Source organism: Leptidea sinapis, chromosome 6, assembly GCF_905404315.1.
Source record: "Leptidea sinapis chromosome 6, ilLepSina1.1, whole genome shotgun sequence".
NCBI lineage: Eukaryota > Metazoa > Arthropoda > Insecta > Lepidoptera > Pieridae > Leptidea > Leptidea sinapis.
Window position 1 is genome coordinate 7,241,334 of NC_066270.1, and position 16,028 is coordinate 7,257,361.

The 16,028-nt window shown below is 34.6% G+C and overlaps 1 protein-coding gene across 1 annotated transcript; it reads right to left on the minus strand.

Moving 5' to 3' along the window:
• Window positions 1-503: 503 nt before the first annotated feature.
• On the minus strand, window positions 504-15,872 carry LOC126965074 (chromodomain-helicase-DNA-binding protein 1-like). The gene is made up of 6 exons (XM_050808527.1): window positions 15,324-15,872; window positions 14,480-14,623; window positions 13,182-13,316; window positions 12,147-12,293; window positions 6,782-6,906; window positions 504-5,666 (listed from the first exon to the last, which is right to left on the minus strand). Exons 1-6 carry the CDS (start codon window positions 15,705-15,707, stop codon window positions 5,642-5,644), a joined length of 960 nt encoding a protein of 319 aa, XP_050664484.1. The 5' UTR covers window positions 15,708-15,872; the 3' UTR covers window positions 504-5,641.
• Between the last annotated feature and the right edge of the window lie 156 nt (window positions 15,873-16,028).

Sequence of the window (16,028 nt, forward strand, 5' to 3'; positions counted from 1 at the left end):
AACACAGTAATGTTTACACATTATTACTACTTCACGGCAGAAACAGGCGCCGTTGTTGTACCCATAATCTAGCCGGCAGCCTGTGCAAAGGAGCCTCCCACTGGTTTGCTGAGCTGTTCTTGCGACCTTTCTTCTCAGGTCTGAGGCGTATTATTTCGGATGGATGGTTGTTCTTGACTTATAAAAAGATTTTTTTAATTAAACAAATTTTATTAGTTACTTCCTGTGAAATTTAGGAAGTGGAAGATAGATAAAACTTTACTCATTACTTACCCGCCACTACTAGGTAGATACTACTAATAAACTACATATAACAAACATTCGAATAAACTCATAAACAGTCTATTTTGAACCGAAAAGTGAAAATCCTCCTGATTTTATTAAAAAGGTCGGATCTGGCTGAAAATGATGCCGAATTTATATAGTAGGTACCTATAACCATGAGGTATATTTAGTGACATCGTGGGTGGTCTAGGCCGTAGGGTTTTGAAATAAAACATTAATAATTGGATCATAATTAATTAATAATCAAATAATTAAAATATTTGCTGTTGATTGTCGTTCCCTTCCACAATTAGGTATATTGTTATAGCAAACATACTGTATGTATCTTATGTAATTTGTGTTGTGTGCGTAGTGAGTAAAAATCAACTAAAACCAGTTTTTAAACCTTCAGAACAACTAACACAAAAACATTCACACGTGATGTATAAATTCAAATGAAGGCTTGGGAAAAATGGCGATATTATTTATTTTATATTACTCAATGTCCTTAATTCTATTTACATACTATTACTACCTAAGAATTAAGATACGGTAATGACACACAGAAAATGAAGCCGCGATATCACGAATGGAGATAAAGAATTCGTTTGGTAGAATTTAATAATAAAAATGTATAAAGTTTTTACTTCTCCAATTAGAGTCTAACCAACTTAATAATATTTCACTCTCCCTCGAAGCCAATAGGTACTTAGCTAACTTAGTGCTTAGCGGTTGTAGGTACCTTCCACTACCACTGTAATAATATTGACCTAAGATCATTTATACGGCTAGATAGACTACGACAGCTGTGAAAACGTCGACAAAAATTGAGTTTAGAACTAACCTCTATTTTGAGCAATGCACGCACACTAACACAGTGTCATACACATCGCGAGTGTAAGACGTAGCGTGTCACGCACACTAAACTAATATTCCTGGCTTGTTTTTATCAGTTGTCTAACCGCAAAACTTTAATTATGCTTTGGCTTGATGGCGTATCCTTTTAGATTACGCCGATGACGAGTGTATTTTAATCAACTCTGCTATATTCGGCTTTGTGAATAAACAACACTGACCTGTATAAATACCACTGGACAGGCTGTTCCATATGTTTGACAGCAAATTTTTTGTGCCTATTTGAAGCGCCACTCGCGAGCGTCTAGAGAATTAATTTTGACGTATAATACAAGTGGCTGCGAAGGAACGTACAATACTCTGAAGTATTATTGCATTTTTAATTAATTTAGTTCGTTTTCCGTGTTTATTTATTTATTTATTATATATTAGGAGATTCAACAGCTTTCATAACATTACAAAACAATCTTAATAGTCATAGCTAGCCATTTATAGAATCCCACGTGTATATAATTGGATAGTTACATATGTGAGCGATACACCAGCCCATAATCCAACATACCTACAGCCAATATTATATATAAACTAGATACACTATAATACAATTAGCACAATATATGTGAACATAATATGCATACCAATTCAACTCCTATAACATTACTATAAAGTGTTAAATTATATTTCAAGAATCAACTTAATAAAGTACACAATTTTTTTCTTGTAAATAGTTTCCCACCATCTATCGATGTTTGCCGAGGTTGTCATCACTAGTTTTAGTACCGTAGACTCTCGCTATGGCCAACAGCGCCAAAATGGCGAATATCTAAGAAGCACAAAAGCACTTTGACAACCGCCTGTCCAGTGGTATGTAGTGGAGGTCAGTGATGAACAAGGTCACTAGAAACTAAGAAATATGTTACTGCTCAGATCATTCACCGCAAAAAACACTCTTGATGTATCTAAAACAAAAAAGATACACACAATATATACAAAGGGTTAAAAGACAAACAAACTAAAGTTTTATATTATTTTGGTTAATGAATGAACGGCGAGGAATATAAAGAGGAAGGAGGTCATAAAGAGAAGAAGAACTGAAAAAGATGTGATTGGGACTTAATTCATCAAGTCCACACTCACAGAGAGAGCTGTCTCTTATATGCAGCTAGCTTAGCCAGATGAACGGAGGTACATGTATGCCCTAGCCTTAATCTACTGATTGTACTTGTAACACGTTTATGTGTATCTTTGAAATTGCAGAACCAATGACGAGTAGGAATTCAGGATTGAAAATCGTATTTCCCTTTAGAAGAACCACGGACTAGTAAAAAAAATAAGAACTCTGTGTCACCTTACATAACAGTGTAGCACCAAAACAAACCGATAAACGTGTAAATACACAGCCTCACGCACACACTTACACTATTACAGGCCGATAGGCAGCCATTATGAGAATTGTCATCGTCTGTGACAGATCAGTTTGCGTCTCAATAAAATATTTTAAAAATGCCGTCGTGCGTTGTGAAAAAGTGTAAAAACGATACTATATAAGTATTTGTGGCCATATATGATTATTTAAGGGAGAAAAAATTGTGTAACTAGTATCCTCCGTAACCGCACACACACTAGCATAAAGGTTGCTAATATCACGGCGCGGAGTCTTTCCTTTTTTACTCGTCCGTGAGAAGAACTTTTTTTTTATTTTATGGAATAGCAGGACAAACGAGCGTACGGGTGTAGTCTTTTGCCAATACGTTTTCCATGTGAACGAGACTCTATCTAGTACGTATAAATGATCAAAGTAATTGACGTCTTGTATCAATGATGACAGGTGTCAGCCTCAAGTAGCTTTTTAGTGAAGGCTATTTGAGGCTGGAATGGTTGAAGACATCAGCGTTACAGTAGATTGCATATCAATAATAGAAAAAAACATTGTATTCCAAGACATACATAACCATTGTGCACAATAAGGATTCAATTTATAACTAGTTTTTAAAATATCTTAATTCAAAGATACAATCTATATTATGTTAGCTTTCGTAAATTCTAGGATAAGCCTAATAGCAATCGCGCAGCGTTTGTGTTCATCCCCGTCTATGAAAACGGTTAAATTGTCACATTTGACTAATTTGAACATTTAATTATGGCAGTAAAATAATTTAGTGTCTAACGGCCGTTCCCAATATTCAGTCGATCTCCGGTTGTGGCCTACTTGAGATAAGAAAAACGTAACTATCGTTGAACTTTTCTGTCCCAATAAACTTATCGATGGTAACTCACTTTATCCGTACACGCTGTCTGTCAATGGAAAGACGTATAGCTTAAGTTTGTATAAAAATTGCAATTCACGAGTCCGATAATAATAACTTATTGGGTATATTGGGACAGCTTCAGATTATTGACAGCTAATTACTGACAGTTGAAGGTAATAGTTGGTCACTATCCGTAGATAGTATATTGGGAACGGCATGTTACATCTGCAGATATGCCTAGATTTATAATATATTATTTTTCTACATTATTATAATATTAATATTGCAAAAAGCAATATAAAATTTTTTTCTCTATTAGTAGACAAAACATCAACACCGAAGTATTTTACTGTTTAATCAGTAAAGATATATTTTTTTCAAGAGAAAATACAGTTAGGCAGTTATCTACACTAAATCTTACAAAATTCTACTCTCACTTTAAATTAACTTTTAAAGAAATGTTCAACGTCGTTCACATACTTTTTTTTTTATTTGAAAAAGTGACGAAAGAAGCCGACATGCATCTGATACTTGCGATTGCCTATTACAATGCAGTGCCGCTTATGATCCTTGTTTGAGCCCAAAATTGTGTGCGACATCGTAATAGTGAGATTATACACTTTGAGATACAAGATTTTTTCTTTTTTTTTTACGCGGTCATATAAGTTGTCATAAAAAATTGCCCAAACTTCGGACTATATAGACATAGGCAGATAGGCTCGCGCGATTGCTTCAGGCTAAGTAACGATAAAAAAACAATCTTTTTTGAATTTCTCGGTATAAAATACGACGACATAGATCGCTACCTACTATATGAACAGAAATTGTGTTAAACATTGCACGAAACATAAAACTAAGCATAAATCTTTAATTAATAATATTTATACAACAGACAGACAACACTTCAATGTTAATTTGCATTGTATAAATATTATTAAAACACGAATTACTCCGCTACCGCAGAAACAGCATGCACATACATATAATAAGAACTCATATAATCTTGAGAATATTTTTTTGTGGGTATATATATAATATATCTTATTAACTATAATATACTCATACCCTTTTACTATTATTATTTTATAATATGCAACATGTGTACACCTCGACCAACATGCTACAGATGTACGGTGTTGTTCATTACCTGCGTCAGTCTTATAAAAAACAACATAAAAGGCCAGCTTTATGATGGGAGACATTACAATGACAAAAAAGTCAGGAAAGGTTTACTTCAACACTCTGTTGTTATGATAATTTATGGACAGCGTTTTATATAAAAAAAATTGGATTAACGCACTAGAAACCATTTCACGATACCAATATACAACATTAATAATGTCATAGTCGAAAATATTCAATAATTAATTTTATAAGTTTTTTATAAGTTTTGTTAACGAGTTTGATGCAATTATGTATAAAGAGGTTTCTTTGCAATCACAGTGTGATATGACAAAAAAACAATCTATTACTATTAAGTCCGTGTCAACCATTTTTTGCAGGGTATATGGGCGTGGCGTCCATGACGCGATGAAAATTAACCAATCACATCGCTTCCCGCCAAAAGCGGTGTGACGCAATGTGTCCCTGCACTGTATATTGTACGACTCTAATGATTAGGTAGCATTGTACACAAAAACATGATTTAGGAGATAGGTAATGTCAGTGTAGTGAGATTTTTTGTACAATTCGACATTTTTGTCGCTTTTGGTCTTGCTTTGCAAGCTTAGCGGCCAAGTTATTGCTGGTCTATCTCTGTAAATGCCTTTGTATGCAGAGTCCCCTGTCTCTTTCATTCGCCTTGAGTGTTTCACACGCACTCTAACTCTTTTCGTTCGTTAACTTTATTTAGCTGTAATTATATTATTTGGACCCCGCACGTGGTACAACTAAACCCAAAATTTTGAAGAGATCAATTAGAAACGCGATAAACTTGCACACGAGGCACGTCGAGAAAATCAGTCTCGCAAACTAAACAAATTGCCATTAAGTTGGAAGTGACGAACAACCAGTCCGGATATTTTGAAGGAACTTCATTTTTATCAGATAATGCCACTTGCAGCAACGAGGTCAGGGAGTACACACACATATACATTATTTTATAACCCTCATAGTACATAAAAGCAAAAAAAAATATTCTAGAGATACAACACATTGTTTTGTTGAATCTATATTCCAATCATGTAATGAATACAACGCAATAATCAACTAAATCTATGCCTATCCAAAATATAACGGCGCCCGACTCGTTGAGACGCCCATTAATAAAAGAATTATTCTGCATTATCATATCGCACTCTGAAAAAAAAAAACAATTGTTTATTATCAAACTTTTGTATGTGCCAAAATTAAAAGACTTTCATTCAACTCTATGTCTCGAAACTCTAATATTTTCGCGACTAATTATTGTTAATAGTTTAGTTTTCAGACGAACACAGGGCAACAGATAGGTAATCAGATGAAATTAATGCTCATTGGTCAGGTAACAATAACAACATATCATAAACAATCGCTATTGGCTACTGTGGAGTTAAGATTTGTGTTAAGGAACACAAATCTTATATCACTCAGGCCCGGTATCCACCAAAGCAGAGAGGAGAGGAGACGAGAAGAGATAAGCCGCGAAGCTGTCAGGTTATTTTCACTAGAACGGTGAGGTGATGTGAGCTGTGTTTATAACAAACGCTTTCGCGAAGGCAGCGGAGAAATGGGCACCGCGTCGCTTAATCGCCTAGACGCGGCTCTTAAATGAGACATCTCCTCTCCTCTCTTCTTTATCCATTCCCACCGAAGCTAAGCGGAGAGGAGATGTGTAAATAACGAAATCTGATTGGTTATCAAAATAACATCTCCTTTCCGTTTTGGTGGATGACATGGTAATATATCTGACAGTGTTTGTCTTATAATATGCGTCTTTGGTATGTAAGGTTGATGCCAACAGTTCGACCAATAGGCTCTTTTTACGTGGCGTTCTTCTACAGTGCGATTTCAAAGAAGCTTCCAACTGATGTAACCGTTCGAGTGAGGCATGTTTCGTAAATCTTGATATGTCTTGTTAAACCAGTGAGGTTCCTTTGCACAGGGTGCCGGCTAGATTTTGGGTACCTATTTCTGCCGTGAAGCAGTAATGAGTAAGCATTACTGTGTTTCGGTCTGAAGGGTGCCGTAGCTAGTGAAATTACTGGGCGACTTAAAATCTTGTCTCAAGGTGACGAGCACAGTTGTAGTGCTGCTCCGAGTTTTTGGGGTTTTTGAAGAATCCTGAGCGGCACACTGCATTGTAATGGGCAGAGCGTATCAATTACCAGAAGTTGGACGTCCTACTCGTCTCGTCCCTTATTTTCATTTAAAAAAAACTCAGACTGTGGCTAATGATAACTGATTTGGCATTCCTTTAAATATCAGTGAATTACCTCTGGCTCTGTGGCCGACGCTTGCTCAGCCGGCGGCCGGACGTGGGGTCCTGCAGTGTGAAGCGGCTCGTGGACTCCGGGGCCACGCGGAGGCTACGGCTCTCCTTGGAGCGTGCAGATGTCACCTAACAAGTAAAGAAAAAAAAAAATTAAATTCCAAATTTCTATATTTGATATTAAAGTATATATACAATTTTACTTAAATCTACTTATTAAAGCAATTTACAATTAAGCCTTATATATGTAGGTATCAGAAAACTTATTTCTACAACCCTATCTACGTATTGAGGGATGCAACTTTATTATGCCTAAAAACTAATACATGAGGTTGGGGGGGGGGGGGGGGGGGGGGGAATCCAGGAAACGGGGAAAACCTGGCTATTTGCTATTGAGAATAACAAGTAACGATTGTCAGCAATATTATTATATTGAATACTTGATATGTTAACAAGTGCTACCAACGTCATGATCTGCCTAAACAGAGTTGACACTACGGCAGTGCCAACTAACAGTGAGTAGCATCATCACGGGAGACAGTCGTGCCCTATATAAGCCGGAGCGCAAGGTTCGAGTATGCATTACTTATTGTGAGCTGTAAGAGGACACTATACCCTAATTTTCTTTTAATTAATTATTATGTACGTTTAAATTATCAACCCGTTCTACACGATTGTATGAGAGACACAAAAATTTCGAACTCACTTGTCACGAGATGACCACCTCTATGAGAGGTGTTTAGTGAGTGTTGTTGAATATATTGTAAATGAACATTCTTGATTTTTGTTATTTGGTTGAGTTCTTGTGACAGTTTTCATCATACTCGCTTAAATGTCACTGCTTGTGGCGGCGACGTGGGACAGGCCGTTCGCTTCCCTAAAATATGGTCGAGGGAGGCGATGATGATCCTGTTGCCGGAGACTCGGTTTCAGATTCTATATATATATATATAACAACAAATATATATATATATATATAACAACAAATATATATATATATATATATATTATATTTGTAATCACTAATAAAATGCTCACAGAATACCTTTATTTATTTACGATGTGTGTGGATGATGCAGCTACTGTACTCAATAATAATAATACTTTACACAACAGTTTTATGATAACACAAATAGCCTCGTGAGATCAATCCACATTCGTAATAAGGGGTATAAGCCGAGTGTGATAATAGTATCACACGAGTGTTTTAATACCTAATTATCAACAGTTGCGTACAAGACTTTATCTACACCCAGAATATGAATCCTCTAAAAGATTCTGAAACAGTTAGCTTACTGCTAACATTAAAACAGCCAGTACTAGTAGTAACCTACTATCATACATTACTACAAATAAACTAAGTACTTATTAATGAAATAATTATTTATTTTGGTAGTAATTTATATTTTGTATAGTGCAATAATTAAAATTCACTTGCATATTATGTTCTTTTGCAGCGTTAAAAATGAATCGCTCATTTTTTGTAAACAAAACAATAAAAATATCGAAGAAAAATGGCGGGGATTCGAATAACCTACTTTTTTTTTACGGCGCGTGACGTTCTGGTAGTGTGGAACGCGCGTAAACGAAAATGTTCTTTTTTTGAAATTCATACAGATACCACGCATCGAGCAATAAGAATGTGGCTGTATGTTAAAACTCTTGGAGCATGAATTGATTGAAAAAAAAAATAGGAGTGTTGTTATGAAATTCAGTACAACATTACAACACTCGTTTGGATGATGTAATGGTTATTAGAACATTGGGTGTTTTAATGTTGGCAATAAGCTAACTGTTTCAGAATCTTTAATAGAGGATTTAAAGCATGGGTGTAGAGAAATAACTATTACACTACTTAGAGTATTATATCTCCTATTGCTCAGTATTGTTGGTATAGTATTTAATTAAACGAACATCCTATTCTTCATCATTTCCGTTACTAACAAAGAGGATGTAAATACTACGTAATACGAGGCGCGACTGCCTATGTAAAAATTGAAATTTAGTTTACCATGAAACATGCGATGAGTTGAAGTTTGAAATAGTAGTAATTACAGTATGGCGATTGGCGACGAAGTATAATCCGGATAATTTTGAAAGTGAACGGTTGCATAAAACGTAATAGATTTCGGCTATCTCCTTTTTTTACAAGATTATAGCCGCCAATAATTGTCTATTATATCTGTCAATGATTGCACGTTTCATATAATTGAGTGAATCACTTTTTTCTTAGAGTTTCGCTACGCTAGTTACTAAGACTAACAAACTCTTGACTAAATGTATTAACTACAAAACAATTCAACGATAACAAAAACCTGTTATAAGTATTAATGATAAAGGTATAATATGTTATGTATAATCAACTAACAGCCGTTTTCAATAACCTACCTATCCTTAGTTTAACTTACTAGAGGTAGACAAATCGATCCTTTTACGCTTACCTACATTTCAATAACCTATCGACATAAAGAATTGGACTATAACTAAATTGGACATAACTATGGATAGATAAGATCTTGTCATTAAACGGTGACAGCAATGTAACCGTAACTAGAGATACGTTATTGAAAACGGCCGCTTATCAATAAACAATTAGTACAAAATATTTCTTTGATTAACGCGAGTGTTACACATTTAAATAAAACAGTTTTTAAAACGCGTGTAATTGTAACTGTTTTTAAAATTAGATTTTGCGTAAGTTACATTATAATTTTTATATTAGTTAACCGACGTTTCGAGACCTTTCCAGATCACGTTTGGGCAGACCCCCTGAAAGTAGGCGGGTGACACGAGGCATCAAGCGAATTCCAGGCCGCGTCATTGCCAGCCCGATGGAATTTATATTCTTGCGTATTTGTTTTTTATTAGCTATCTCTATTAACATAATTATGATATCTAATTGAATTGTTTTTCGTAAGCAGTAACCATGAGTAACGTATTTAATTTGGCACGGCTTAGTACTGAATCCATTTTAATAGCTATAGGTGCAATTAGCATATTAAAAGTGAGCATATTCTTAGAAATTAGAAATGGTTTAGTAATTTATACTGAAATGATAGACATATTCATTTGGAAAGTTTTTGTAGACTCAAAGTAGAGAAAGAATCCCTTCATACATTGTTATGTTATATCTCAAAGAGATTAAGCGGGTATTTCGATAAAAGCTTGGCTTTAGGCGTAATTTTTACGGACATCTTTATTTTCGATCAATTCCTCAAATAATAATGTATCGCATAACAACCCGATTATGAGAATTTGTAGAGAATTTAACGAAGTGTGTGCTGTTTTTGATATATTCTTTACAAATGTAGACATTTTTAAAAATACTCTTTATAAAACTTTCTAGTTTACGTAAAATAATTTAATGTTTAACTTAAATTTCGTTATACTGTAATTACTATTGTGTCCACTTATTAATTTTTTATTTTTTTTACTGTATTTGGTGAATGATGTGTACAATTTTAATTGGATCTCAGGATCATAAAAATATGCTGTACTTGTTATTAGAGGATAGTTTTATCTTGTTATCTGTTATTGTACCTCATATTTCGAACATTATACACAAAACATTAATTAACATTTAGCGAAAACCGTATTAATTTTATCAGCAGTAACTTTATCGCGGTCTAACAGACAGACGCGTCACTCGATTTTATTTTATCACATGTAGATGTATTGATGGCAGTTGCATAAGATATGGAGAGACCGTAACATCACGCGAAATTCTAAAACCAAATTGGTGACTTCGCTAGTTTACCCCATATTCAGCTGTGGAGTGGACCCGGACATTTTAAAGGAGACCGAATAGACGCTTTTGAAATGTGGAAGCTGTAGAAAAATGCTACAGATTCCATGGACCGCCATTCGCACCGACGTGTCTATTCTGAGAGAGCTTAATGTCAAAATTAGACTTTCCACTATGTATTGAAATTCTTCGGACATATTACTCGTAAAAGGCATTTATTTTTTGATGTCATTTCTAATAACTACTAGATACTACTACCGATTCGGAAACAAATGGCGCTCTGAGAGAGAAGAAGCGGCGCAAGAAACTCTCCCAGCATTCTTTTTTTGCGCTCTTTACAATAAAAATATTACAATATTGTACAGTCATTTCTATTGCTATAAAATAACCACAATCTAGTCCCAGGCTGTCCGATCATTTAGATATTCAGCAGTGGAGTAATAGGATTTACGACAGAGCCATTTTTTTATATATATAATGCCTGAACAGTGGTTGGGACTTTATTATAGAAGAATACATTTACCCTTAAAGCTATTATGTATTTTATGAAGCCTACTAGAATTAGTTACAAGAGTTATTAGTTAAAGTGGGTCGCAATCTTGAACAGCTGATGGTGACAGGAAAACGACGCGAGGAAGACGAGTGATATCGCTCGACACGATAATGCTCGCGCGACATTATAACACATTGCAGCCCTATGACTGAATGCAGTGTCGTAAGCAAAAAATATTTTTTGATCATATTAATATGATTCATTGATATATTGGAGTATTTTGTTGAATCAAGTGAGGCTCACGGTTGAATGTTGGTTACTGAGATAAAAACGAATAACACTTTATTGTATTAATACTAGAGTTGTATTTATAATTGGACTGACAAACATTCCAAGCCACAAACATCACATTTTAAGGTATTCGTGTTTATAGTTATTAAATGTTAGTGTAGCATACATGTGCGTTGGGCTACTGAGTCATGATGTCATTTAAAGATTGACAGTAGGGCTGCCATTGTTTGTCAGTCCGTTAATATGAATCATGTGACCATTTTTGTGTTCTTAACTCAATCTCAACATGATTATATATTATATGGTTTGGAACATTTTTCTGGAATTACGTCCAATTACAGTCAGGAATTAGTACTATTGAAGCAAAATTTCAAAACTATTATTATTTTAAAAACAAAAACAATTGAGGTCTTTCTTATTTACATTGAACTTTATTAAAATATCTGCATTATTTTACCAGTGGGAGGCTCCTTTGCACCGGATGCCGGCTAGATTTTGGGTACCACAACGGCACCTATTTCTGCCGTGAAGGAGTAATGTGTAAGCATTACTGTGTTTCGGTCTGAAGGGCGCCGTAGCTAGTGAAATTACTGGGCAAATGAGACTTAACATCTTAGTCTTAAGGTGCCGAGCGCAATTGTGGTGCCGCTCAGAATTTTTGAGTTTTTCAAAAATCCTGAGCGGCACTGCATTGTAATGGGCAGGGCGTATCAATTACCATCATCTGAACGTCCTGCTCGTCTCGTCCCTTATTATCATAAAAAAATATATATATATATATTTATACCTGTACTTAATCATACAGGTAGGTTTATTTGTAGAGTGTAAAAGTATATTTACCTTGTCCATGAATTTTTCAATCAAATCAGAACAGTTCAGGTTCTTCTCTGGTTCCCAAGAATCAAATTTAGGTGACCATCCTTTCCAGTGTATGAGAAACTCGCGTTCCCCATTCTTTTTATGGTGTACCTCAAGAATACGGTCAACCTGCAACAATAGAGCACTTAAATCATTTGTTCAAAAAGGATGGTTTTAGAAAGTTAATTCAAAAGTAAAAATGTTGTGTTTTGTAATGTAATCACTTTGTTCTTATATCACATTTATTGACCTATTTAGTGCAGCGAAATTCTACATTCTGATGAAATACCAAAAATTGGGATATCATTGTCATCAGCTGGATATCTGGTGTTCCTCTACAGAGCAGTTTTCAAAGGAACTTTCTTCCATATACAACCAAACTATGGAATTTTTATTATTTATGCAGTTTTACCCTGATGACATGAAATATGTATTTTCAAATAAAGTGTGTACAGTGTGTTCCGATATGCACTGCAACCACTGTACAGTGTGACATCAATTTAGTATACTGTGAAGTTGTTCCTATATAGCCAGTTATACTGATTACTATTAAAAACGGAACGCAATCCCGTATAGTGTCAGCCGCACATATAGTTTGACTTGGCATTCAAATGAGTGTATTAAAGTTTTCTAGTTCATTAAAAAAACTTTTGTTGGAGTACTGTCAAATTAAAAATATTTTAGGCACTCAAGTGGTTTTGACTGATCACATGATCAAAGTACTGTGAATACCTTACCTCAAAAACGCCAGTGCTCACCACAGCATATATTTCTCTAGGGTATTGCGGCAGTATACTAGCTGTCCATAACGGAACAAATTTTTCTACAGTGATAGCACTGTGCAGTGCATATCGGAACATACCCTAAGTGTAACACACAGTGTAAGTGTGTTCCATAAAGGCCAACAACTCTCCTGTGATCCCTCTGACGTTGCAAGACAATGTGGTGACAACAACAGGTGATACATACTCATGTTTGTTTTCCATCAAAAATAACCTTAATAATTACATAACTTACTTCATATTCTGCATTTTCATCAGCATCCTCACTATCCCATTCATTTTTGGCTTTCTTTCTTGGTGATTTACTCTCTTGCTTGGCACCTTTTTTTTTCCCACCTTTTTTTGGTTTTGCTTCCTCTTCATTTTCTTTCTGAAAGTTCAAACTGAACAGTTTGAAATGTATTTACACTAACATTAAATTATTATTTTGTGGACAATATCAACACACACACACACATAATAAATGCAACATATTTATTTTTTCCTGAGCCGTAATAAATTTATTAACTCAGTGATCAAGCACACTCCCCGAGCTGAGAATGATGCCCATTAGACCGAACACTGCACACAACTCACATATTCAGATTGCTACTATTCACAAACACTATACTCATATCTATTCAAAAACAAATAAACATTTTTGTATTTACACTAGCTTATTTTATCTCACAAACCGCTTATACAGGGTGGCCAAGAAGTTGATGTCCAAAGCTAAAATTTTAAAGCCTCATGGTGATGAGTATCCGAATCACCCCTTTGTATGTTCTACGAATTTGCGTAGTTTAGGAGATAATAATTTTTTCCCCTTTTATCCACTTTTTTCACCTAATTGTGGTTTAGGACATGTTTTTAAATTTTTTAAACACTTAGTTAATTTTACTGTTGATAATTATTTACTACAGTTGCAATAACCACATAAGAAACTATGAATAGTTTAGACAATGCGGAACTTGTTTAGAATTAGTCCTAAGTTCAAGATTCAACTGCTCAAGCTAAATTCATGAAAATGGTTCAAGGTATCAAAAAATAAATAAAATTGGGAGCCTACGGCTTCTAACTATTTTCTATTAAAAACTTTCCAGAACATTGGCCAATAAAATGAGCCAAATTAAAATTTTAGCTTTGGACAAGTTTTAGTGTAATGTAAGACACTCAAGTTTTGTTTGACAAAAAAATATTGTCCTTGCCTTGATGATGTGGATAGCTAAGTTGACATCCACCTTAACCTCTCAAACTTGAACTTGACGACACCATATTATGCACTCGATATGTTTACGTTTTTGCTTGTATTGAGAAAAATACTCAATAGATCATTAATTGGGTCGGTTAACAGACAACCCAGCTGGACTACTGCTGCTAATAAGGACGCTTCACTACTCAAGTGTCGGTGGACTTATACACTCTTTGTTATTTTTAGTGAAGCTGTTTTACTTTATAGAACAAATTATTACACATAAGGCTATGAGTGCTAATAACAAATCTACAAAAATCCCTACATAATATCTCAATTTTAAAATGATTTTTTGCACTTACCCCATCATTATATTTGCTTATAATATCTGGACAGGACAAGGTGTCAAAGGGTTCCCATGTATCATTGTCAGCGCCATATCCCTTCCAACGAATCAAGTAATGCAATTTGCCTTTTATCTTTTTCGAGTCTACAATGCTCTCAACCTAGAAAGAATAATGACACAATCAAATTTTATGTCAAAAACTTTTACTCTAGAGCAATGGTGGTGGTATTAAGTTGAAAATAACATAGATCATTAATTGAACCAGTAACTCCAGCTAGGCAATTAATTCAATTAATTAGAAAATATGGCCATTTGTTATAATTTAATACTTTGCAGGTATATTAAAAACTATAATATACAATATCTAACTGACATAGAAAGTACAAAGAAATATAGAATAATCTCAAAAAAATTATTGTAAATTCTTGATATCTGTTTAGTTTGGGGCAAAGCAAACAGCTTTCAGCCATCAAAAATTATACTTATTTAAAAAAAAATAAGTATAATTGATGACACTCAGCTAGTAGTGAAAGTAATTAATCTTATGCTATCTAGTCATTAGTCTTATCAATCCCTACATTAGTCTTAACCCTGAAGTATGAAGGTATTTAGATTAATTTATCAATGAGTATTTTGTGGGTGGAAGTAAATAGTGTGACAATAGGTTCAATAAATAAATTCTAACATGGCAATTAACCAACAAACATAGCACATTCACACCAGTATTATGTTGTTTTTAGTTTATTATAATAACATTTGAAATTAGTTGTACATCTCATCTGATGAGTTGGGTGTCTATGTACTGTGCTTGTGAACCTAAATTCAATTCCATCTCAAAATAAGTTTATTTATGTTGGTACCTCATATTCTTCTTCGTCCTCAGACTTCTTACTCTGTCTCTTATCATTCTTCTTCTTAGATTTGCCTTTGTTTTTCTTCTGTTGCTCCTTTTTTGAATCGGTTTCAGAATCCTCATCCTTCTCCTCTTGCAATTCAGAATCTGGCCCCTTTTTACTATTTCGACCAGACTTACGTTTCTGTGAAGCCTTATTATTCTTTTTATTACTTAAAAATTCTGAATCACTGCCCGGATCACTATCAATATTTTCTTTCGACTCTGATTTGTCATGTTCCGTTCCGGATTGCTCAGCATCTTGTTGCTCTTCATTAGCCAACGATGTGGATCCATTAGTGGACGACGACACAACGTCGTCGTCTGCTCGATTTTTTGATACTTTGCGCATTTTGAATTTCGGAAAGTATACAATAATGATAATTTATACAGTCACTATCAAAAATAATAACAAATCGATATCGCACCAATTTAATTTCACTTAATTAGTAGTTGGAAATATGAAAAGGAGGGAAAACACTAGAAAACAGAATGCGTCCAAAAATCGTTTGCATTTAACCAAAGAGTATAATAATATATGGATTTAACGAACGAAACGACGCCACCACAGAATACTTAGAACTTAGAAGTTACAACATACTTTTATGTAGCGGTGGGCGATTCTGAGATATACTACTGAAACCATTCGATTATAAAAATTAGTAGTTACTGA

Coding starts and splice junctions, on each gene's coding strand:
- LOC126965074 (XM_050808527.1), bottom strand. CDS start 15,707: ATGCGCAAAGTATCAAAAAATCGAGCAGACGACGACGTTGTGTCGTCG. Junction 13,317..14,479: donor TAAGCAAATATAATGATGGG/GTAAGTGCAAAA, acceptor TTGAACTTTCAG/AAAGAAAATGAAGAGGAAGC. Junction 12,294..13,181: donor ATGAAAATGCAGAATATGAA/GTAAGTTATGTA, acceptor CTATTGTTGCAG/GTTGACCGTATTCTTGAGGT.